This window comes from Hypanus sabinus, chromosome 22 (genome assembly GCF_030144855.1).
Source record: "Hypanus sabinus isolate sHypSab1 chromosome 22, sHypSab1.hap1, whole genome shotgun sequence".
In the NCBI taxonomy this organism is placed as follows: domain Eukaryota; kingdom Metazoa; phylum Chordata; class Chondrichthyes; order Myliobatiformes; family Dasyatidae; genus Hypanus; species Hypanus sabinus.
The window spans coordinates 54,575,869-54,599,182 of record NC_082727.1 but is presented as its reverse complement, the minus strand read 5'-3'; the positions used below and the strand labels follow the sequence as shown (position 1 = coordinate 54,599,182).

The window sequence follows — 23,314 nt, the reverse complement described above, 5'->3', positions numbered from 1 at the left end:
TCTTCATGGTACCCTTTCGATGACTGAATCCTGACTGAATAGAGTATTTTGAACTTTATAGCTCTTTGTAACACATCTGATTGTTCCTTACTCTTAACTAGTAAGAGCCTACAGTTAGTTATAGTTTAGGTCTAGTTTATGCTGTAGATTAAAGATTTTGGGCTGTATATTTACTTCAAATGATTATGTGGAAGAGGTTTTTAGTTTTAGTTTTTATCCAGGATATATTCTCAAAGTTAAAGTCATTTATTTTTCTTTGTGAATACAGTATTAATATCACAATCTATTCTCATCTTCCACTGAACAGCACTTTGCAAGCTCAGAAACAGCAGAAATGAAATTTCTATCACTGTAGCTATAATGAAATACTTAACTTTTCACTAAACTGCACTTAACTGTAAAGAGCATAAATTTCAGCTCCAATGTATCATTTATCCTGATATAAATACTGAAAGATCTGTAATATTTTTTCTGCATTTCTTCTACATTTATAAATATTAAGTTGAAATGGAGAACGTTGTGTTAATGATCAGCAAGAGAAACAAAAAATTCAGTCTCTAGCTCCCTCGTGTGTAACAACATTGAGAAGCACCAGTTGAGTTGATGAAAGACTGATGAAAATTCTAAAGAAATACACATCATCCTTGCAATAAGTATATATGCAAAGTATTCCTTTTTTTTCTCTGCATCATTTGGTTTCAAGGAAGACCCTCCCTTCTCAATATAGATTTATAAGTGACAGGGCCAACTGTCACAGTGAAACAGTAATTAAACATTGTTCTTACAGTCTGAGGCCTAAATTCATCAATAGTATTGCTGATTCATCCTGAGCAATGTATTATTACGTACTTAACATAAACAAGACTACCTTGTTGTAGAAGAAGCCACGCCTCCCCTTCTTAACCATAAATCTAGAATCTGACCTGACCCTGTTTGGGAGGAATGAAACAAATCAAGGCTCATAAAATGACGTGTTCCTTGAATAGTTTATTGTGTTATGAATATTAACACAGAACTACCTTTAACATTAAATAGGGTTGACTTTAGATCGGTTATGTCATTTTGTTTTAATGTCGATTTCAAACACCACTCACCTGAAGTGTATTTTTCTGTTGATCAAGGTCAAAAAGAGCAAATTAAATCCACTGGGATTCAATGCTGTAAAACAATAAAACATGAAAACTTCTGGGGGTGGGGGGTAATACTTTTATACGCACTGTATGCATTGCCAAATGGCATAGGTTAACACCACACCTCATGGATGAAATGAGAAAAAAAATTAGCAATAGAGAATTCTTTTACTTGCTTATTCTATAACTTTTGTTTTGAGATTCGCCCCCACACCAGAGGATTTACATCATTTTTAAAAAGATAAGCATATTCATGTGTAAAAGTGGTTGTTCATAGAATCATAGAAGTGGAAACAGACCTTTCAGCCCATTGTGTCCCGCTGGCCTTCAAGTATCGATCTATATCAATTTCACATTCCAACATTCCGCCTGCTATGCTGTGATTTTTCCAAATGCTCATCTAAATATTTCTTCATTGTCCTCATCATCCCCTATGGCAGTGTTCCAGATTTTAACCACTCCCTAGGAGTGGTTAAAACACACATTCAGCACACACCCTCTCACATCACAAGACTCTCTTCAGCACCCTATGGACAAAAACTTTTCTTCTGCATTGCCAACCCTTGGGCCATAGCAGTTCAAATGCTTGCCTTAGATAATTCTTAAATGCTGTCTGTGACCCTGCTTCAATCATTCTTTCAGGCAGTACTCAGTGCTCTCTGGGTGATAAAAGTCTGCCTCATATTCCCTTTGAATTTCTTCTTGTATCATAAATCTACCTCAGATACGGAGTTTCTGCAGTCTACCCTCTCTATATCCCTCAATAATTTTATATGCCTTAAACATGTGCCCTCTTAGCCTCCTCTGTTCCAGAACAGACTTAGCTTCTTCAGTCTCTCCTCAAACTGAAATGTTCTAACCCAGACATCCTGGTGAATCTCCTCTTCACTCTCTCTAGTGCTTTAACAACTTTCCTATAGTGTAGATCCCAGAACTGCACAGAATACTCCAAATGAAGCCTATCCCAATTTTTATAAATTTGGAGCATAACCTTCCAGCTGAACTGAAACCATAAGCTTTGCCAAGTAAAAAAGAATTTTGTTATTATAAGAGTTATGTTTGTCTATTATAGAGTGCTTATTGAGTGGTTTAGAAAATGGATGTGCCTCAGTCATTGTTTAAAAAGGACCCTCATTCAGTGCATGAAGATCACATTGAGGAAATAATTCTAAATTTAGCACTGGTCCAATTCCCAAGCCACATGCATAAAAATATGAAACCTATTCAATTTCTGATGGGCTCAATCAGGTAGTATAAAATAGATAGCTGGAAACAGTACTGGTCTTCAGGGCAACACAACCAAAACGCTGGAGGAATTCAGGTCAGGAGGGGTGTGAACAGTTCACACTTCAGGTCAAAGCCCTTCATTAGTCCTGATGAGGTTATGGCCTGGCACAGCAATAAGCCCTGATGAAGAATCTTGGCACAAACTATCCGTAACTTATTTCCCCTCTACAGATTCTGCCTGATCTACTGTGTTCTTCTTACCAATAAGCCTTCTGTTCACCAATCTGCTCATCCAAACCTTTCCTAAATTTATTTATTCATTTACTGAGATACTGCAGAGAATAGGCCCTTCCAGCCAAGCCACCCAGCAACCCGATTTAACCCTAGCCTGATCAGCGGAAAATTTATAATGACCAATTAACCTACTAACTGGTACATCTTTGGTCTGTGGGAAGGAACCAGAGCACCCAGAGGAAACCCATGCATACATAGGGAGAATGTACAAACTCCTTACAGACAGCAACAGGAGTTGAACCCGGGTCGCTGATATGTACTGTAGAGCATTGTGCTGTAATCACTACACTACCATGTATAAATAATGATCTAATAATTACTGTGTGAGTGGAATTAATCTAAGAAATGAATGCAACAGGTAATGGAAATTGACAATAGGCTGCAATGGACTAACTGGGGATAACACATTCAAATGGTGTGATTAAGCTATTAATAAAAATAATGCACAAACCGACAATGTCCTGATTCTGATTTACTTGAGGATATAATTCAATTTATCCCTCTTCTCAAATAAGACCAAAGTGAAATGCACTGACTCACCCATTAATACCGATGATGAATTTGTTGGATCTCCACAAATATACAAAAACTTAAGCACATTTTACAAAGCATATACATATGCTAATTTTTTGTCCTATCCAACTTTAAATTAAGTGCAAATATTTTTTTAAAACTGCAGTCATGTAGTCAGTTATATGGCATGGAAAGAGGCCCTTTAGCCCAAGCTGCCTCTCTGAGATAGTCCCATTTGCCTGTATTCAACCCACATCCCTATACAACAGAGCACAGAATGTAAATAATTGCCTTATATATAAAATTCAGATGGTAGATTCCAGTGACTCAGGAACAGAAAATCAATCACAGTCCTTCCCCTATCAATCCATCACCAGCAGGGTTATAAGCACCAATAGTACAGATTTGACTATTCTTTCCACAGTTTCTGCACCTGGCAAATTTCAGTCACTCTTTACAGTTACAGTGTTTAACAGGATTTACTACAGTCTGTCTGGACACCAACAACCTGGTCATTGAACTCTAAAATCTTAGCTTTGGAATCCCAATGTTAAATATGCTGCTTATTAAACATTCGAATAAATTTTCTGAGCTGAACTGATGGTAACTTCCTCATATGTCATGACAGTGGGAATGGTAGCTAAGGGAAGGGAAATTTTAGTTCCTACACAAAAAAAAACTAAAGATTCTAAATATTTCTTCTGACTAGGCATTGAAATGCATTTATAAGAGGCATAGATTGAGTGGACAGCCAGAGACCAGGAGCATAATTTTAAGGTGATTGGAGGAAAGTATAGAGGGGATGACAGAGAGTGGTGGCTATGTGGAACACCCTGCCAGGGGTGATGATAGTAGGAGCATTCAGAAACTCTTAGATAGGCACATGAATGATAGAAAAAATGGAGGGTATTTGTAGGAGAAAAGGGTTAGTTTGATCTCAGAGTAGTTAAAAGGTCACCAATAGTAGTCAATAAAAGGGCTGAAGGACCTGTGCGTGGTGTAATGTTCTACATTCTATAAGTTGTCTTGACAGTTCTTGCATAATAGCTTGACTGTTGCCTCAGAGGAAATCAATTAGGACATCTTCTGTATTAATATTATAACCATATAACAATCACAGCACGGAAACAGGCCATCTTGGCCCTCCTAGTCCGTGCCGAACCCTTAATCTCACCTAGTCCCACCTACCTGCACTCAGCCCATAACCCTCCACTCCTTTCCTGTCCATATACTTATCCAATTTTACCTTAAATGACACAACTGAACTGGCCTCTACTACTTCTACAGGAAGCTCATTCCACACAGCTATCACTCTTTGAGTAAAGAAATACCCCCTCGTGTTTCCCTTAAACTTCTGCTCCCTAACTCTCAAATCATGTCCTCTAGTTGTCCCTCATCCAAATCTTAAATATTGTCCCTCAACCAAATCTTACTCAGCTTTAAGTGAAGATAAATTAGCATATTTATGTTAATTTTCAATGAAAAAGTGTGGGCTAGTACTATTTAATTCTTCAGCACAGCTTTGTAGCAAGGAAATCCATTCTACTTTATACTGTCTTTGTAGATAGTTATACCAGAATATTCTGTGTGTATAGATAAATGAATAAACTCAGTGATACAACATGTAAAACCAAAGTGCTTTATCAAAGGATGCAAATTCAAAATCCTAACTCACAGAAACATAAACAGGTTTAATATCACCGGTTGATAACAATGCAATGCATAATAGAGAAAGAAACTGAATTACAGGAAGTACATGTATTAAATAGTTAAAGAAGTAGTGCAAAAAATAACAACAAAAATTAGTGAGGTAGTGTTCATGGGTTTAACGTGCATTCAGAAATCAGATGGCAGAGGGGAAGAAGCTGTTCCTGAATCGTTGAGTGTGTCCTTTCAGGTTTCTGTACCTCCTACCTGATGGAAGCATTGAGAAGAGGGCAGACCTGGGTGATGGAAATCCTTAATGACGGACGCCACCTTTTTGAGGCATCGCTCCTTGACGATGTCCTAGATAATACGGAGGCTAGTGCCCATGACGCAGATGACAAATTTTATAACTCTCTGCAGAAAACTTTGATCCTGTGCAGGAGTGCTCCCCAAACCAGACTGTGATGCAGCCAGTTAGAATACTCTCCACTGTACATCTGTAGAAATTTGTGAATGTTTTTGGTGACATACCAAATCTCCTCAAACTCCTACTGAAATATACCTGTCTTGCTTCTTTATAGCTGCATCATTATCTTGGGTCCAGGTTAGATCCTCAGAAATATTGACACCCAGGAACTTGAAATTGCTCACTCTCTCCACTTCTGATCCCTCTATCAGAAATGGTGTGTGCTCCCTCATCTTTCTTTTTCTGAAGTCCACAATCAATTCTTTGGTCTTACTGATGTTGTGCAAAGTTGTCACTGCTCAACTAGTTGATATATCTCACTCTTGTAAGCCCTCTTGTCACCATCTGAAATTCTGCCAACAATTGTTGTATCATCAGCAAGTTTATAGATGGCATTTGAGCTGGGCCTAGCCATACAGTCATTGGCATAGGGAGTAGCGCAGTGGGCTAAGCGCACATCCCTGAGGTGCACCAACGTTGATTGTCAGCGAGGTGGAGATGTTATTTACAATCTGCAGACTGTGGTCTTCCAGTTAGGAAGTCAAGGATCCAGTTGCAGGAGGTAGAGGGCCAAGTAATGGAGCTGTAGAAATGATGGTGTTGAATGCTGAGATGTAGTCAATAAACGGCATCCTGACATAAATATTTGTATTGTCCACGTGATCCAAGGCTGTAGGGAGAGCAAATCAGATCACACCTGCCATAGACCTATTGTGGTGAAAGGCAAATTGCAGTGGGTCCAGGTCCTTGCTGAGGCAGATGATTCTAGCCATAACCAACCTCTCAAAGCACTCATCACCATAGATGTGAGTACTACTGGATAATAGTCGATACGGCAGCTCACCCTGCTCTTCTTGGGCACTGTATTCATTGTTGCTGCTCTTTTAAAGCAGAAACCTGACGATATCAAAATCAGAATCACTTTACATCTGCCAACTGAAACAATCATGCTTTCAATCACCAGTTCCCAATGGCTGCACTGCATATAACACAACGGCACCATGGTAGTATAGAGGTTAGCCTGATGCTATTACAGCTCAGGAGTTGGAGTTCAGAATTCAATTCCAGCATCCCCTGTAAGAAGTTTTTGTATGTCTTTCACACGGAATGTGTGGATTTTCCCCAGGTGCTCTGGTTTCCTCCCATTGTCCAAAGATGTACGGGTAATTGGTCATTGTAAATTGCTCCGTGATTCGGTTAAGATTAAACCGGGGTTGTCAGGGTTGCCAGAAGGCCTATTCTGGGCTATATCTCTAAATAAAATAAAGACCCACTACAGTAACTCATTAAAGCTTCTATGATACAATCTCCCAAATCTTTGATTTCTATCACCTGGAAAATCAAGGGTAGGAGGCAATATCTTCAAATTCTTTAGGTTAGATTAGCAATAGACTAATGTGGGATAGGGTCTGGCTCAAACTGTCTCGGACTTTTCAAACAGGATCTCCTCAACTAACCTTAAAGCAGGTCTTCCCTGCTGTTAAAGCCTACTACTGCACAAGTTGACCACATCTAACATGTGGCAAAAATTTTTTTAGGAGAAAACTGCACAGTGGCATCAAGACTACTAGATATGGTTTAGTAGTATCTAACGTAATATCTTGTGACGTACAAAACCAAACCAACCATTCCCAAGCATTGAATGTCACAAAGGACCAAGAGAGAAAATCATTCATTCACAATCCACTTATTCGTTCATTTTTTTCATATAAATTCATTTGTGTAGGACACTATGCTATGAAATTTGAAGGCCAAGACATTTTTTGTACTGGAATTGATTTGGATTTTAATGCCACTTATGATGTCCAAATCCATCAAAACATTACTAATACCTCATGAATGCAAGCACGATACAAATTTTCTTTAATTTAAATATTTAATCACACTCATTTGTATCTTGGGTAATAAATGGCAGTCAATAAAGGGTCTAAAATCAGAAGTGAATGATAGAGAGACAAATAGAATATACCTGATAGTTTTATTAAGAATTACGCTAAACTATGCTGTTCATGTAATTTTAAGTTTCCAATGTACCCAAAAAAGCACTGGAGGGCCAAGGATCAATTTCAGATCAACTCTTCAAGGGTAGTACAAATATGAAAGAAAAATCAGTAAAACAGATTAAATTCATTCGCAAAGTTATAATGCTTTTTCACAAACATTATTTTTGTACATATTATAAATTTAACATTTAAATTTTTTTTACAGCAGTGCTGTTTTCAGTTTTTTCTGCTGACATGTTGAAAGTTTGCAGTAAATTTTGAGTGCCCAATATTTTCCTGTTAATCATTTGTATACATATGGATGGGTCATATATAGACCTTACTTTCTGCATCAACCTATATCCATCCAAACTGCCAGCTTTAAACAGTCTTTAGGATTTATCCATTAACACAGCAAAAGAATTAGAATTAGACTTTCAAAACTGGCAAGTTGGTAGGTAAAAAAAGATGTAGGAGTGAATTAGCTGGGTTAACTGGCCATGAATTAATGAGTGTATACATCACTCAAAGAAAAACAAACCAAACACAAATTTAATATGCATGAACCTCAAATTCATACAGCCCAAGTACATTGCGTAGACTTCCCTGCATTAAATGCTACATTTAGTGTTTCTCAAAACTAAATCTGTTTAGTTGCATTTTGAGGAGTGTGAAGTTACTTAAGGTCCTCCATTTGTTAAGACAGCACCACATTCAAAACTTTTTGTTACAGTCCTATTCACAGTAATATTTTCAATCAACTTGGTGAGCGAAACAAACTTTTTATCAAGGTCATCTTGCAATATAGTTAACCGATGATCAATATAATCCTTAAGTCTCTTTTCTACTGACTCCATATGTTCAGCGATATGCTTTTCCAATTCGAAACAAAATGTCTGTTGGTGTAGCCTGTGAAGAAAGGAAGCAACATAAATTAAGCAGACAGGTCTTAAAATATATATTTAAAAATATAACAGTTTACTTCCTGAACAATTCTTGATTAAAATAAGGTTAGAAAGTACAAACTTTGGGGCAGCAGTTTATCAAAAACAGCCAATGTGGCACAAAATGTGGGATCAATGAATTCCTACATCTTTGCAGTAAATGACAATTATCATATACATACTGGTTTGAGAGAATTAAAACCAAATTGAATGTAACCTTCAACAATCTGGAGAGCAAATTTTCATAAAATACTTTGTACAAGGATGCAGGCTCCATTTCCTTATAAAAATCATACCTGCTATTCATTCCATCCTCTGTTGTTGAATCATTTTTGACAGTTTTAGTTTTTTCTCCTATGCGAAGATCATTGACTTGGCTGGACAAATGCCGAAGAAAGGGGAGCATTTCAGAACTAATGGTGTTTTGCTCTCCATTATTTTGTTTGCACAAGTAAGTTGATACAGCCTCTTGCATATCTCCTCTGGCAAACTTCTGTTCATCTGCATCCATTGTGTCGGCTTCAGAAACACACACAGTTTTTGTATTATTTATTCCTGTAGCCAGGTTTGAAGCACCTGTTTTCTCTGCACATTCGACATTAGATACAATTATTTCTTCTGGATCCTTTGTTTCTTCCAGCCGTGAAATGGCTATTGAATTAGTTTCAATACTTTCATGAGCAGTTATCCTTTCCTTGGATTGTGCAGTTATCTGAGATGAACCAACTGCCTTTCCAATTTCTGCCAAATGTTTTGCTCCAAGCATTCCCTGAAACAATCCTCCTATTGCTGCTTGGTTATGCTGAAATAAAAACAAGGTTACAGCCATTTATATTCATTTGAAAGTCATAAGCAGACTGCCCAATTCTTAATGACTCAAGGTCACCTCAGATGTGATCTACAAATTCAAAAAACATAAAACCTTTGGGTTTAAGATCATGATAATAAGCGTAGGTCATCTGGCCCTTCGTCCAGGTCATGGATGATCCCATACCACAGCCTCACTATTATGCACTATCCCCAAATCCACTGGTTCTTTTAAAAAGCAGAAATCTATACATCTGTTTTGAATGAACTCTACAACAGAACCTCTGTAAATCTCAGTGGTTGATAATTACCACTTTCTAGGAGAAGAAATTTCTCCTCACCACAGTTCTAAATGAATTACCTTTTATTTTGAGACAGTGACTTCAGCTTCTATATCCCATTCAAGAAAATATCAGCCTTCGGAAGCATGTATGAATTGTGTAAGTTTCCATGAGGTCGACCACTCATTCATCTAAACAATGAAGAATAATGGCCAAGTCGCTTAGTGTCTTGCAGTAAACCCAACATTCCAGGAACTAATCTGGCAAATCATCACTACTCTGCTTTTATAGCAAGTACTCTGATTTTTAGCATAGGGATTAATACTCACAGGTGGTCTCACCAAAACCCTATGTAAGTATAGTAAGATATCTTTATTCCTGCATATATATCCTTTCAAAGGTAAGCATACCATATACTAATTTGTCACTATTTTAAAAAATGCTCTGTGTTGTGTGTCAAAATGAAGGACTTCACATTTTTCCAGAGATATCTGTCATCTGTTTATTCAATTTGTCTACAGCCAGTTACATAGTTCTCTCTATTCAGAATCCCACCTAGTTTTGCATGAACAAAACTAGATATCTGACATTTAGTCTATTTTTGTAGCCTTAAGTCACAGCCAAGAATGATCCATTTATTCCCACTTATTTTTTTGTCTGTTAACCAGCTCTCATTCCATGCCAGTAAAATGATACATGGTCTAGCTCTGTAGACCAACATCTTTTTTGGGACACTTTTCTTTTCTAATAACACCTTCAAAAGAACTTGAATGGCTAAACATCATTTCCTTTTGTTCAACCTACGCTGACTCTGCTCGATTCTATTATCCTTATCTAAGTGTTCTGTTATTGCATTGTCCAATACAGATTAAAGCATTTTCCCCTCATACTGAGGACGTTATATTGTAGTTCCATATTTTGTCTCATCTGTTTCTTAAATAGTAGTGTCACATTTACTATCTTCCAATTCATAGAGACCATTCCAGAAATTACTAACCCAATTCATCCACAAACTCTAATCCAATCTCTTTCAAAACTCTGGAATATATGCCATTAAGTTATTGGGATTTCTGAGCTTACAGTCACACCAACTTCTCTAGTAACATTTTTCCACAAATGATCATTTCCATCTGTTCCTTGCTGTCACCAGACCCTTGGTTCTCAAGTCTTTCTGACAGGATTTAAGTCTTCTTCCAGCAAGACTAACAAAGTATTTCTTCCTCTGCCATCATATTTCCTGTTACAAATTCCCCTCTCTCTGTATCCACACTTGCACTCAAATCTATCCTATTTACTGTTCCACCACTTTTTTCTCATATTTTACCTTCCCCTTTATCAACTTTTTAGTTCTCCTTTGCCAAGTTCAAAATGCTCCTAAATTTCAGGCCTACTACCACCTCAGGAAACTTCATAAACCTGCTGACTTAAACTGTTTTATGTTACTTCTGTCAGGTAAAACTAGACAATAACAATTATTTTTCCAAATAATAAATTAACAAGAGTTATTTATTTATTTAAATGATGGCTATTCCATGTCCTCGAATATTACAGTAATGTGCAAAAGTCTTAGACATGTATATAAAGCTAGGGTGCCTTATTTTTGAGCTGTACTGTATGTCTTTCCAATGACCAAATAAAACTTAATACTACTGAGCTAATACAACTCTAAGTGCTCTTATTTCTGTTTACCAGCAAACTTCCTATTTTAACCAAAACACAGAAATGTGCAAACCTTAGGCATTCTAACTATATATACGTGCCTTTGACTTTAGCACAGTACTGTATCTTTCAATAAGTTTGCATGCATCAATCTAATATTGCCTTCAGTAATTATTGGACCAAGATATTTGTTAAGTACCAACTTTCTCTCCAACATCTTTTCAAGACACTGCTGCTTTCAGTACTGAAAACAGTTGTGAACAAGCTATATAACCATCCATATTGTTGAATTACTATGTTATTTTCCTATCAATCTAATCCCATCAAACAACTTGTTCTGTCCAAATAAAGAAATATTTTTAAAAATCAATTTGCTCAAATGCGGGCATCTACTTTCCCAAACTGAGAGGATGATGCTCGCCACTTCCATAAGCTACTGCCATACATCTCGGGCTGACACTCTCCAAATATCATGCTTACAGAACTCCAGATAAAATACGAAGTGACAATGTAAAAACCAGGATATTGTGTAACATGAATATGGAACTACAGGTAGTTGTCTTCCTACATGCCTGTTGTCCTTGTCAGTTTCGTTCACTGTGGCTGCAGGTTTTGGTGGGTATACTTAGACCAGTCTAGGCAAGTAATTACAATGTGTTTTGTAGATAGTCCACAATGCTTTCGGGGCCAATCCAACAGTCTGCTATGCACCAAGCTTCTGTGGTACTGTTCAAGCCGTGGTCATCCAAGCAACACATGCTCTTGACTTGTGGTTTATAGTTAGGAATCTCTCACCTCGGATATAAAGTCCCTAAGCTGCTTTTCTAGTTACAGATTGTGTATGACTAGTTAAACTTCCAATCAATGATGATCTCCAGAATAATGGAAGGAAATGGGCAATGAAGTATCAAGATCATTAGCAGGACTCTATTTTTTTGTTGGAGATCATTGCCTTTCACTTGCATGATGTATGTATTATTTCCTGCAATTAACCTACAGTACAAAAATCAACACTTTTTGTATGCAACACACACAAAATGCTGGTGGAACACAGTAGGCCAGGCAGCATCTATAGGAAGAAGACCTGTCGACGTTTTGGGCCAAGACCTCCAGTGTGTTGCTTGAATTTCCAGCATCTGCAGATTTCCTCGTGTTTACTTTTTGTATGCAGACCAGTGAATAATTTTGACTTAAAACTGGCTTATGAGAGTGTGAGAAAAGGCTTAATTGTGGCAGAGATTGCGAAATACAAAGCAAATGTCTTGGAATCATGTTAAAGATGGAGATTCGTAGAGCCATCTCCTCCCATGAGCTGTTCAATGGGATTGTTTAGCCCTTCGTTTAATGTCTGCTACTATTGTTGTTTAAGATGTGCTCTGCCAGGCTAGGAACTCATTCATAGAATCATTTGGTGCTGAAGCAAAAAGAGTCAAAGTAAAAATACTTTAATGCAGAAAATACAAGCAATGCAGCCCTTCATCCTAAAGTAACTTACCTAAAATAGAAATACAACATTTTATTCAACTCTTTACATTCACTTAATATATTTTTCCTGTCATTCACCTTTTGTTGAAACTGGACCATGTTCAAAAGCTGCTGAGCTCCTGGTGATAGCTTTGTTCCCATTGAATCCATCATTGTCTGAACTCGCTGTAAGTTGATGTTTTTTCCTAATGGAGAAATGCCTCTGAAGATATCAACCGAAGCATGTCTTATGCCCAGCACTATTTCACCAATTTGTATTTTCTCCTTTCCACCTAAAGAAAGCAACTAAGAAACAAACAATAATCAGATTTCCTGACTAAAACATACCAAATAAATGCTAAATGCAAATTTCAACAGCTTACCTTCAGTTCACAGGATGAACTAGGAAATTCCAACTTAAAGTATTTCTTAAACATGATAACCTGCTTCTGGCCACTGAAAAAGATTTAAAAGGAATCCTCGTGAGTTAGAAAACACTCAATTACATCAATGCCTTTCAAACATCCATGGCACCAGTGCAGAAGCTACTACTAAAGTGAATCTTAAAGGATATATCTGAAGAGAGAGCTTGGGGATTATATCTGTAATTCCAGATAAAAGCCATGCATATGTTTGAATATAAGAACATAAGAAACAGGAGCAGGAGTAGTCCATCCAGTCCATCAAACCTGCTCCTTCATTTCATAAGGTCCGGAATGGACTCATCCCCACCTACCTGCCTCTTCCCCATAACCTTTAATTCCTTTAACGTACAAATTTTGTCATAATTTTAGCATACAAAATCTCCCTAAGGCACAACACTCTGACCAGCTTAACTTTTTCTCTGATATCCTTAGACAGGGAGCATAGCATAACTTTACATTGCTACCAATCTGGGTTCAATTCCCACCACTGCCTGTCAGGAGTTCCTCAATGTGAATTTGAGGGTTTCTCTAGGCACTCTGGTTTATTTACACATTCCAAAGATGCACAGGCTAGGGTTAGTAAATTGTGGGCATGTAACGTTCGTGCCAGAAGCACGGTGACAACTGCGGGCTGTCCACCAACCCCCGCCCACATCATCAGACTGTGTTGGTTATTGATGCAAACTGTACGTTTTATTGTATGTTTGATGTTTTTATGTATATGTGAGAAATAAAGCTAATCTTTATCTTCATGACTTAATGGCCACTTTTTCTTATGTATATGTGAATTCAAGCAATTTGTTTTTTTCTTATATTTGTCTTATTTAAAAGTTTGTTAAAACCATTAAAAAGGAAACAACTTCGAATTTTTCATTTGAGACACCACCACTATTAAAAAATGAAAGCTCTATCTCAAAAATAGTGTGATCATTTTAGAAAATAATTAAGAGCATTAACAGCATAGTTAGCTACACTGTGTAAATTGCAATCTGTCATGCAGATAGCTACTTTATGAGATATGGCACCGTACATACACCTTCACGTGGACTTATTTTACCTAACCTGTTGGTAGGATTGGTAGAAACTAAAAATTGAACTGAAAAATAATTACAGATTTCCACAAAATTACCTCATTTGCCATTTATAGGGTATTTAACCATTTAAGGATACAAGAATCTGCATTTGTTGTAATCTGAAGCAAAAAAAATCTTCTGGAGAAACTTAATGAGTCAAACAGCATCTAAGGAAAATGAGAGATGTTCAACATTGCAGGTTGAGAACCTGCATCAGGACTAAGAATGTAGAGGGAAAGAGCCAGAATATAGAGGTGAGCGATAGGGATGAGTCTAGAGCTGCAGGCGCTAGCTGGAACCAGGTGAGGTAGGGGATAATGGGCATGTGAAACCAGGTAGGATTGGGATGAAGTTGCAAGACAGAAGCTAAGGGAGCTTGGTAGAGATAAGAAGGGAGATAAAAGGAGGCAGTTGGAACCAGTTAGGGGAAGTCAGAATAGGGGTAGAGACAGAGGTTGGAATGTGATCAGTGGAGACACAAGGGACTGCAGATGCAGAAATCTAATAAGGAAGATGACGTGGAACCAAATAGAAGGGTGGGAGAATGATCAGCAGAAGGAACCAGTTGTGAAAGGAGATAAGAAACCCAGTAGATTAAGTGTATGGGCAATAGGTGGATGGAAGCAGATGGGGGTGGAAGAACCAAGGGTGGATCTCTATAGTTTCATATCTACATTTGTCATCTTTCAGCCACCATCACCCACAACTGGATCCTTGTATCCCTTTTCATTCCTCACTAATTTGTCTCTACCTATCACCCACCAGCTAGTGTCTACCAACTTCATCCCTCCCCCTCCTGATTCTGTCTGGCCATCATCGCCAGCCTCATTTGGGTCCACGTCACCTCCTGCTTTACCCCTCCCTCTCTACATAGGCTTTCTGCCTCCATTATTTTGCTTTTTCTAAAAACCCATTCTTCTCTCGCAGTTTCTAGCATCTGCAGATTCACTCGTGTTGCCTTCTCTCGTAGTTTGTTGTTTTTTGGTTTAACACCATCAATATCAAATATTGTATTGAAATAAGAGCAAAACAGCTATACCACAACAATTTCCTAATCGTTGATTCCATATTCATTGTAAAGTAAAATAAGAGATTACCTGTTTTTTTGTGGATTATCCACTCTTTGGCCTTGGCATGTTCCACAATACTCTTCTTCTGTGTAAACTTCCATTGTTTTTGCTTCACTAACTACTTCTACAAAGATTATCTCAGCAAGCTGTTCAGCACACTGGAGATACAAGATGCACAGCGTTTCCACAGCATTGGTTTCAGGTCTTTCCAAAGTAACTGTTTCTGTACTGAAGCATAACAGGAACATACAATAAGACATTTCCAATATTAAGATGATTTTCAGCTTTAATATTGTCACAATTTTTTATCATCCTTGGCCTGATACATGTTACTTCCACTTACAGTAAAACAGGCTTTGCATGTTTCCAATGTTAATTGAGATTTCCTAATACTCATTGTGCAGTGCTTTCCAGATACTGATAATATTCAATGCACTCACATTCAGAGCTTCATAGAAAATGGATTCACAAACAAGTGAAGATCTGCAGATGCTGGAAATCTGAGCAATATACACAAAATGATAGATGAACTCAACAGGCCAGGCAGCATCTATGGAAAAATATACAAAGTGTTGGGCTGAAACCCTTCAGGATTGGTGAATATAAAGTGGATTGGTGCTTTCTTCACATATCACCATCGTTACACAAGGACATTCTAAAAAAATCTACTAGTACTGTAATGTACTACCTCAAATCACTAAGCTCTTGAAAACAGCCAAAAGGATTGATGCAGATATACAGCATCATAATTATAACATAAGACCATAAGACATAGGAGCAGAATTAGGCCATTCAGCCCATCTAGTCTGCTCTGCCATTCCATCCTGGCTGATCCCAGATTCCACTAAACTCCATTTATCTACCTTCGCACCGTATGCTTTGATGCCCTGACCAATCAGGAAACAGTCAACTTCAGCCTTAAATATACGCACAGACTTGGCCTCCACCACAGTCTGTGGCAGGGCATTCCACAGACACAGAACAGTACAGCACTAGAAAAGGTCTTTCATCCTGCTGTGATGTTGTGCCGATCCAATTAAATTAGTAATTAATTTTTTGATATTTTTGTCCAAGGCTTGCCCCACAAATCAAGTGTAAATCATTTTTCATTCATAATGTTGACATAGATTATCACAGACAGTGAAGGATCCCAGGTATATTATCTTGAAGTCTTGGACACACCACCAACTTTTTTCTTTGGCTATTAGATTAGAAATATAATGGGTTACACAAGACACAGTAGATGCTGAGATCAGGACCAAAAAAAAAGTCTGGTAAAGAAACTCAGTGAGTTTCTTTGCGGCATCTAAAACAGGAAATGGACGTTGAAACCCTTCATTTGATGATCCTTCATCCTCTCCAACTGTCCATTTGCATCTGCATATGCTGTCTGGCCCACCGACATCCTCCAGTAGTTTTTTTTAAAACACAATGGGCTGCTTCGGGGCATACAATTAGCCACAAATGGACAGTGACTGACCGGTCAGCAATCACTTCTACCCGTTTAGCATCTCACTAAAGCCCAGCGCTGACACCGCTTCGTGGATCACGTTATAAGGTACTGCTTGTATTAAGAAGGGTGAAAGTCAGTGCCAACATTACAGCAGCATAAAACAGCGGTTTCTGGCACCCCGGCGCTGTTCTGCACCTTTGGGCAACTTTCTTTCCTGTGGGGAGGTTAAGTTGCAGCGGATAACGGCACCTGGCCTGGAAAATGGGAAACCTCCCGCCTCAAAGTACCGGCCCAGAGGCTGGAGAACAGTCACCCGTTCTGCCGCGACAGCAAGTCTTACCGCAGGGCCGTCTCCCCGCTGCCAGCTCCGCTCTCCGAGTCGGCCGCCACCAGCCTCAGCACCTTCCGCAGCCCCCCCTCGCCGCACTGCCAAGCGGCCCTGACACACAGGCCGGCCGTCGGCTCCATGCTCCCCACTCGGCCGCCGGGCGCTCCCGGAAGCCGCCGTGTGCGCAGGCGCCGTCGCCTCCCGCCGTCCCGCCGCCCGGCCGCGGGGCCGCGGGGCCGCAGGAGCAGCGCTTTCGCCGGCCTGGCTGCTGTCACTCCAGCACCAAGCCAGGCCCTTTAGCCTAACTGGTCCATGCATTTGTTCGTGTTGACCCATATCCCTCCTTTACTCAACCTGTTTTATACCATTAAGGAAGGGATCCGTGGACCCCTGCGACATTTCCTATCCCAGTAGTCCTGACGAAGGGTCTCGGCCCGAAACGTCGACTCTACTTCCTATAAATGCTGCTTTAAAAAGTTGTTAATGTACTTCCTCCGGCAGTTCATTGCTTATGCGTTCCACTCTCTGTGTGTAAACAAAAAGGCAAAAATCCCTATTAAATCTTTCCCTTCTCACATTAAACTTATGCCCTCTAGTTTTTAACTCCCCGGCCATGGAAAAAAAGACCAAATGCATTTGCCCTATCAATAGCCTTTATGATTTATGCACCTTCATACCCTCAGTCTCCAAGGAAAAAATGTCTCAGCCCGACAAGCCTCTCCCCATTTATTGTGAGTTAAGGGCACCGTATCCCCAAACAGCGAGTAGAATCAGCATAGACAGGGAATGCAAACTAGCAGGAAGCAGTGGACCAGGGATTAGATGGGAGTTGGGTGGAATATGGAACAGCATCCAGATCGTAAATCAAGTTGCCAGTAGAACTTAGTTGGTCTTTAACGAAACCCAATTTCCCTCGGGATCAATAAAGTATGTCTGTCAGCCTGCCTGCCAGGCTGAGGCTGTGGAATTGAAGGAAGGTCAATCTTTTGGGTCAAGATGCTATATCAGGACTGGATAAAGAGGAGAGGGGTTGGAGAGAGGCAGTGCTGGAAAGTGATAGATTTATCCACATGAGCTGAGGGGCAGGTGGAGCCAGTGGAGGAAGGAACGGTGGAGATAGTTACAGATGATAGTGGCGACAACAAAAAGCTGTAGTGCAAGGAATCTGACAAGAAAGGATGGCAATGAATAGAACCAGATAAGGGAGGTAAGCTGATAAAGGGGAAGAGATAGAGGACCCAATCAGATAAGCGTGTGAGTGTCAGGGAGTGGGACCAAGTGGAGGAAGGGGAAGTCATTGGGTAATGAAAGGGGAGTGGTTGGAAAGAAGGGAGCATGTGGGAGGACCTGGGAGGATGAAAAAGAGAAAGAAAGGAACAAGGCTTGCAGGTTTACTTGAATTTTGAGAATTCAAGATTCATACCATTGGGTTGTAGGTGGAATGTGAGGCCTTGTTCCTTTAGTCTGTGGCAGTGGAGTGTGGGAATTAGCGGGGAAGCTGAAATAGCTTACATCCAGGAGCTCAGGATAACTATTGAGGAGGGAGAGCACCTGCTTGGAAAAGTAGGACTTGGTCTTGCTAATGGAAAGGAGGCCACATCAAAAGCACTGAATGCAATAGGTGAGATTGGAGGAGATGCATGTGAATCTGGAAGGGCTGTTTACCTATTGTGCTCTGAATGTTGTGCCATACACCTGCCCTTCTCCCATCCACGTTCTGACCCCAACTCCCAGCAATTTTCCAGTCCCTGTTCCTGCCTCTGCTCCTGCCACTGCTGGTATAAGAAAGTTATGCCTAGCCAATATCTGAGAATAAATTAGAGGAGCCAGATTGGGGACCAACTATCCAATCAGTAAGACAAAGGAGATGGTGATGATTTGCTTCCTGTTACTATTGATGGTGAGGATGTGGATATGAGAGGACCTTCAGTATCTGGGGATGCACCTGGGTGACAGACTTGAACGGAGCACCGTGTACAAGGGCCAGAGTTGTCCTTACTTCCTGAGGAGACTAAGGTCCTTTGGAATATGCAGGCCTCTCCTTTACATGTTCTACCAGTCTGTTGTCACCAGTGCAATCCTCTATGCGGTGGTGTGCTGAGGCAATGGCATCAACACGGGTGATGCCAATAGTCTCAATAAACCGATTAGAAAGGCTGGCTCAGTTATAGAGTCAAATTGGACACACTGGAGGTTGTGATTGGACAAAGGCCCCTGTGGAAAATCCTGTCAATTCTGGAAGTTGTTTCTCACCCTCTGCATGCCACCTTGGCTGAATAGTGGAGCACTTTTAGTAACAGACTAAGAGAACTGCACTGCTCCAAAGAGCACTATATGAGGTCATTCTTCCCTTTAATGAGTCAACCTACAACCATGGAAGAGATGACCCCCTCCTGTTAGAGTTGACTTATTTTTTTTATTCTTTTTTACTTCCCTTCTAATATTTGTATATCTGTGCACTTGTAATGCTAGTGACACTGTAACTTCCTTTGGGATCAATAAAGTATCTGTCCAATAAAATGATAACCATGATGTTTGCAGGTATGTCAATTAAAGAAGATTAAACGTTAGCTTTATTTGTCACTTGTACATTGAAACATACAGGGAAATGTACATCAACTCAAATGAGCAAGGATTGTGCTGGAAGAACTCAGCAGCCAGGCAGCATCCATGGAAAAGAGTACAGTCGACATTTTGGACCGAGACCCTTCGGCAGGACTGAAGGGAGTCAGATCTTCTGGCCCTTTGAGCCAGGCTGCACCAGCAACCCCCGACAAACCTGATTAACCGTAACCTAATCATGGGACAACTTATTGCTGAAGGTTTTCAGCCCGAGATGTCGACTGTACTCTTTTCCAGGATAATGCCTGGCCTGCTGAATTCCTCCAGCATTTTGTGTGTGTCGCTTGGATTTTCAGCATCTGCAGATTTTCTCTTGTTTGTGATAGGATTGCACTGGGCAGCCCACAATTGCCGCCATGCTTCCAGTGACAAAATAGCATCTCTCTAACCCTAAACTGAAAGTCTTTGAAACGTGGGAGGAAACTGGGACATCCAGAGGAAACCCATATCATCATGGGGTGAACATACAAACCCCTTACAGACAGCAGCGGGAATTGAACCCCATCGTTGGGTGCCATGCTAGCGTAGCGGCTAGTGCAACACCATTATAGCCTAGGATGTTCCAGAGTTTGGAGTTCAATTCCAGCGCCATTCTGTAAGGAGTCTATACGTCCAATCCTTGTTTTGCTCCCACAGTCCAAAGACATACCAGGTAGGTTAATTGGTCATTGTAAATTGCCCCGTGATTAGGCTAGGGTTAATCAGGTTTGCTGGGACAGTGCAACTTGAAGTGCCAGAGGGGGTGACCCCATGCTCCACCTCTGTAAGTAAATTACAGCTGGTACTGTAAAGTGTTGCATGAACTGCTCCATTATTGTGCCATCCCCAACAATATGTGACCCAAACACCAAGTTCCCTTCTCACCAAGAATGTAAGTGAACATACCAAGGACAGAGTAGCAGACAGTCTCACCCTGGCTCCATTTAAAGTCGTGGAGCAGTAGAGTTACAGACACAGGCTCTTTGGCTCAACAAGTCCATACCAACCATGGTGCCCACCCTGCTAGTCCCAATTCCATGTGTTTGTTCCATTAACCCTCTAAGCCCCAACCCTCCATGAACTTATCCATGTGCTTCATAAATGATACTATTGTACTTGTCTTGACCAGTTCTCCTGGCAGCTCATTCCATATACTCATCATCTTCTGCATGAAAAAGTTACCCCTTTTAAATCTTTACTTTTTTCATCCTAAACCAATGTCCCCTACCCGAGGGAAAACACTTTTACCAGTCACCTCATCTATGCCTCTCATAATTTTAAATATTTCAATCATGTCACCCCTCATTCTGCTACATTCCAAGAGTGGAGATCTAATCTGGCTATCTTCTCCCTGTAATTCAGGCTGACTGGTCCTGGCAAGGAATCCTTCCTCAGGTGCTCCAATTTCCTCCCACAGTCCACTCTTGGCAGTTTAGCCACAACTTTCCTATAACAGGGTAACCAAAACTGTACACAGTGCTCCAAGTGCATCTGACAATAAACTTTACTTTCATAACAACCCTGAGCTCACCTCATCAGAGATATTTCTTTTGTCCTGTCCGTCTCCAGCCCACCTTCTCTGCAACTTTCAGCTGTCTTGTTTTCTTACTTTCCTGTGCCTGATAAAAGATCTTAAGTCATAAGTGTTGACTCTGTTTTCTCTTCCTGCATATGCTGCCTGACCTGTTGAGTGTTTCAATTGTTTTGCTGTTCTTACTTCGCTCTGAGCTCCATCAGAAGAAGAGGTTTTCAAAAGTTCAGAGGAAACACTTTTAGCACGTTCTCAAGCCTTACTGAAAAATGTAACACTCATGGAATCTTGGTGTACCCACCACTCACCATTGTGAAGGATCAGTTGGAATGACTGTGAACTTCAATCCAATTCATCAGGACCATGCAGACAGCCAAAGAAAATGGTGTGAGGAGTGTTCCACCTGCCACAATGCCCCTACTACCTGTCAGTCAAGCTGTCATAGAATAAACAGAAGCAGGCGCTCTTGGATTTCTAGGAGCTGCCCAAGAAGTAGACCTGCAGAAAAGACCTTTCCAAAAACTACTTAGTGCCATACTTTCCTCTGGAAGATGCTTCCAGTTACAGACCCTCCTAACAGATACTCTGGTACTCCGCTTTAACTCAATCACAAGGTTAAGGAATGGACATTCCGATCTAAATCTGACGCAAGCCATGCGAGGTTTAGTCTGATGTCATCAGTGGCCAAACTCGTTTCTCTGGTCCGTTTGGATGTTATTTATACCTGACTACAAGTTGTTTGGACCACATTTCTAGTGGTTGAAGCACAGAATGAGCCCTGGTCAATGGCGCGGGGTCTGATCACTGGGTGCCCGCCCAGACCGTCCAGTCGGATGTTACCTCTGGTAGAGCTTTTACTTCTGGGACTCTGCGTTAGCAGTGGGGCAGGTAAGGATAAGTGCAAGAACGGTTCCTTTGTATCCAATTGAGATTATTGTTCGATCCATTCCACTGAATGTATAATTACCGCAACCTTTTCGTTACGACCCATTCCTCAGACGGAAATTGGCTCGGAAGACGGGGCTTTTCGATAAGCAATTTTATTAGAAGGATTTAAGTAAAAACCAGTTCCTCGTTAGCAGCTCTTCCGTCTCAAAGAGCGTTTGACCAACCTTTCTGTAACTGTTTAAAATACCTTACGTTGTTTCCCTATACTGTTAAGCAAGACAAACACAAAAGACCGTGCTCAGAACTGGATGGCAAGCTGTAAATCTCACTGATAATCACCAAACTTGTCTCTCAGGAATCAAATTAGTCCTCAGGGTGCAGTCTGGGTGAGCATTACCCCCACCGCAGAATCACTTCAATTCCATCGTTCAATATTTCACCGTTTACTCCCTACCCCTGGTCTTCCTAAATTTAGTTCTGTACCGCCCACGAGTGTTTCGAGATTTCTTTCGACTTCACCTTGAAATGATTTACTGTGCGGGTGCCGTGCGTTCCATTCTCCACCAGTATTAAAGTCATATTCGATACAAAATCAATACTGGGCTTTCTCTGCATCGGTTCCACATACGCAATTCCTCCATTTCATTTCTATTTTCGCCTGTCTTCCTTGGATTGATATTGTGATCGGTTTATTTTATTCTGACAATAAAACTCGTTTCTCTATGCAAACAGATGCTTTTTGAACATCTGAATTATTCTAGCATTTTTTGTTTTTCTTTCATTTTTCCAGCATCTGCAAACTTTTCTCGCATTTATGTCTTTCCAAACTCCAATATTCAGCGGGACATTGATCAGTGGGAAATATGGACAGAGAATTGGTAGATGAAGTTTAATCCAGGCAGCACTCAGAAAGTGATGCCGGAACTCTGCGGGTCAGGCACCACACACCTATTTAAGTTCCTTGGTGTTATCATTTCGGGTTCTCGGTCCAGTCACGAATAAAGCACGGCAGCAACTCTACTTCCTTATAAAGTTTGCGAGGATTCGCATGGCATCTAACTTCTGTAGATGTGTGACGGAGAGTATATTTGGGTTGCATCACAGTCTGGTATGGAAACACCAATGCCCTTGAACGGAAAATCCTACAAAACGTAGTGTATAAGTTCAGTCCTTCTTGGGTAAAGCCCTCAGCACTATTGAGCACATCTACACGGGGCGTTGTGGCAGAACATCAGTATCTGTCATCAGGGATCCCACCACCAAGGATATGCTCTCTTCCCCTGCTGCCATCAGGAAGAAGGTACTCAGGACTCACACCACCAGGTTTATGAACAGTTATTACCCCTCCACCATCAGACTATTGAACCAATGGGGATAACTTCACTCACCCCATCACTGAACTGTTCCCGCATGGACTTGCTTTCAAAGAGTTTTCATCTCATGTTCTCAACTTCTATTGCTTATTTATTATTGTTAATATTTTCTTCTTTTTGTATTTGCACAGTTTGTTTTGTCTTGCACGTGGGCTGTC

At 40.3% G+C, this 23,314-nt stretch overlaps 2 protein-coding genes across 3 annotated transcripts in view; one reads left to right on the top strand and one right to left on the bottom strand.

Annotated features, from left to right (window-relative positions):
* Positions 1-7,241: 7,241 nt before the first annotated feature.
* Positions 7,242-16,927, bottom strand: c22h10orf88 (chromosome 22 C10orf88 homolog). Of its 2 annotated transcripts, none has more exons than XM_059947764.1 (6): positions 16,776-16,927; positions 15,010-15,210; positions 12,798-12,870; positions 12,514-12,720; positions 8,500-9,005; positions 7,242-8,168 (listed from the first exon to the last, which is right to left on the bottom strand). In XM_059947764.1, the coding sequence occupies exons 1-6, from the start codon at positions 16,901-16,903 to the stop codon at positions 7,940-7,942; spliced, it is 1,344 nt and encodes a 447-aa protein (XP_059803747.1). In that variant the 5' UTR covers positions 16,904-16,927; the 3' UTR covers positions 7,242-7,939. The 2 variants fall into 2 exon arrangements, with proteins under 2 accessions (XP_059803747.1, XP_059803748.1); XM_059947765.1 differs by having other exon boundaries at positions 15,010-15,205; positions 16,776-16,915.
* Positions 16,928-21,619: 4,692 nt separating this feature from the next.
* The window catches only part of LOC132379630 (disintegrin and metalloproteinase domain-containing protein 9-like), a 67,098-nt gene continuing 65,403 nt past the window's right edge, over positions 21,620-23,314 (top strand). Inside the window, exon 1 of the mRNA XM_059947768.1 lies at positions 21,620-21,783. Coding sequence (XP_059803751.1) covers positions 21,681-21,783 — 103 coding nt within the window. The 5' untranslated portion in view covers positions 21,620-21,680. The remainder of the gene's footprint in view (positions 21,784-23,314) is intronic.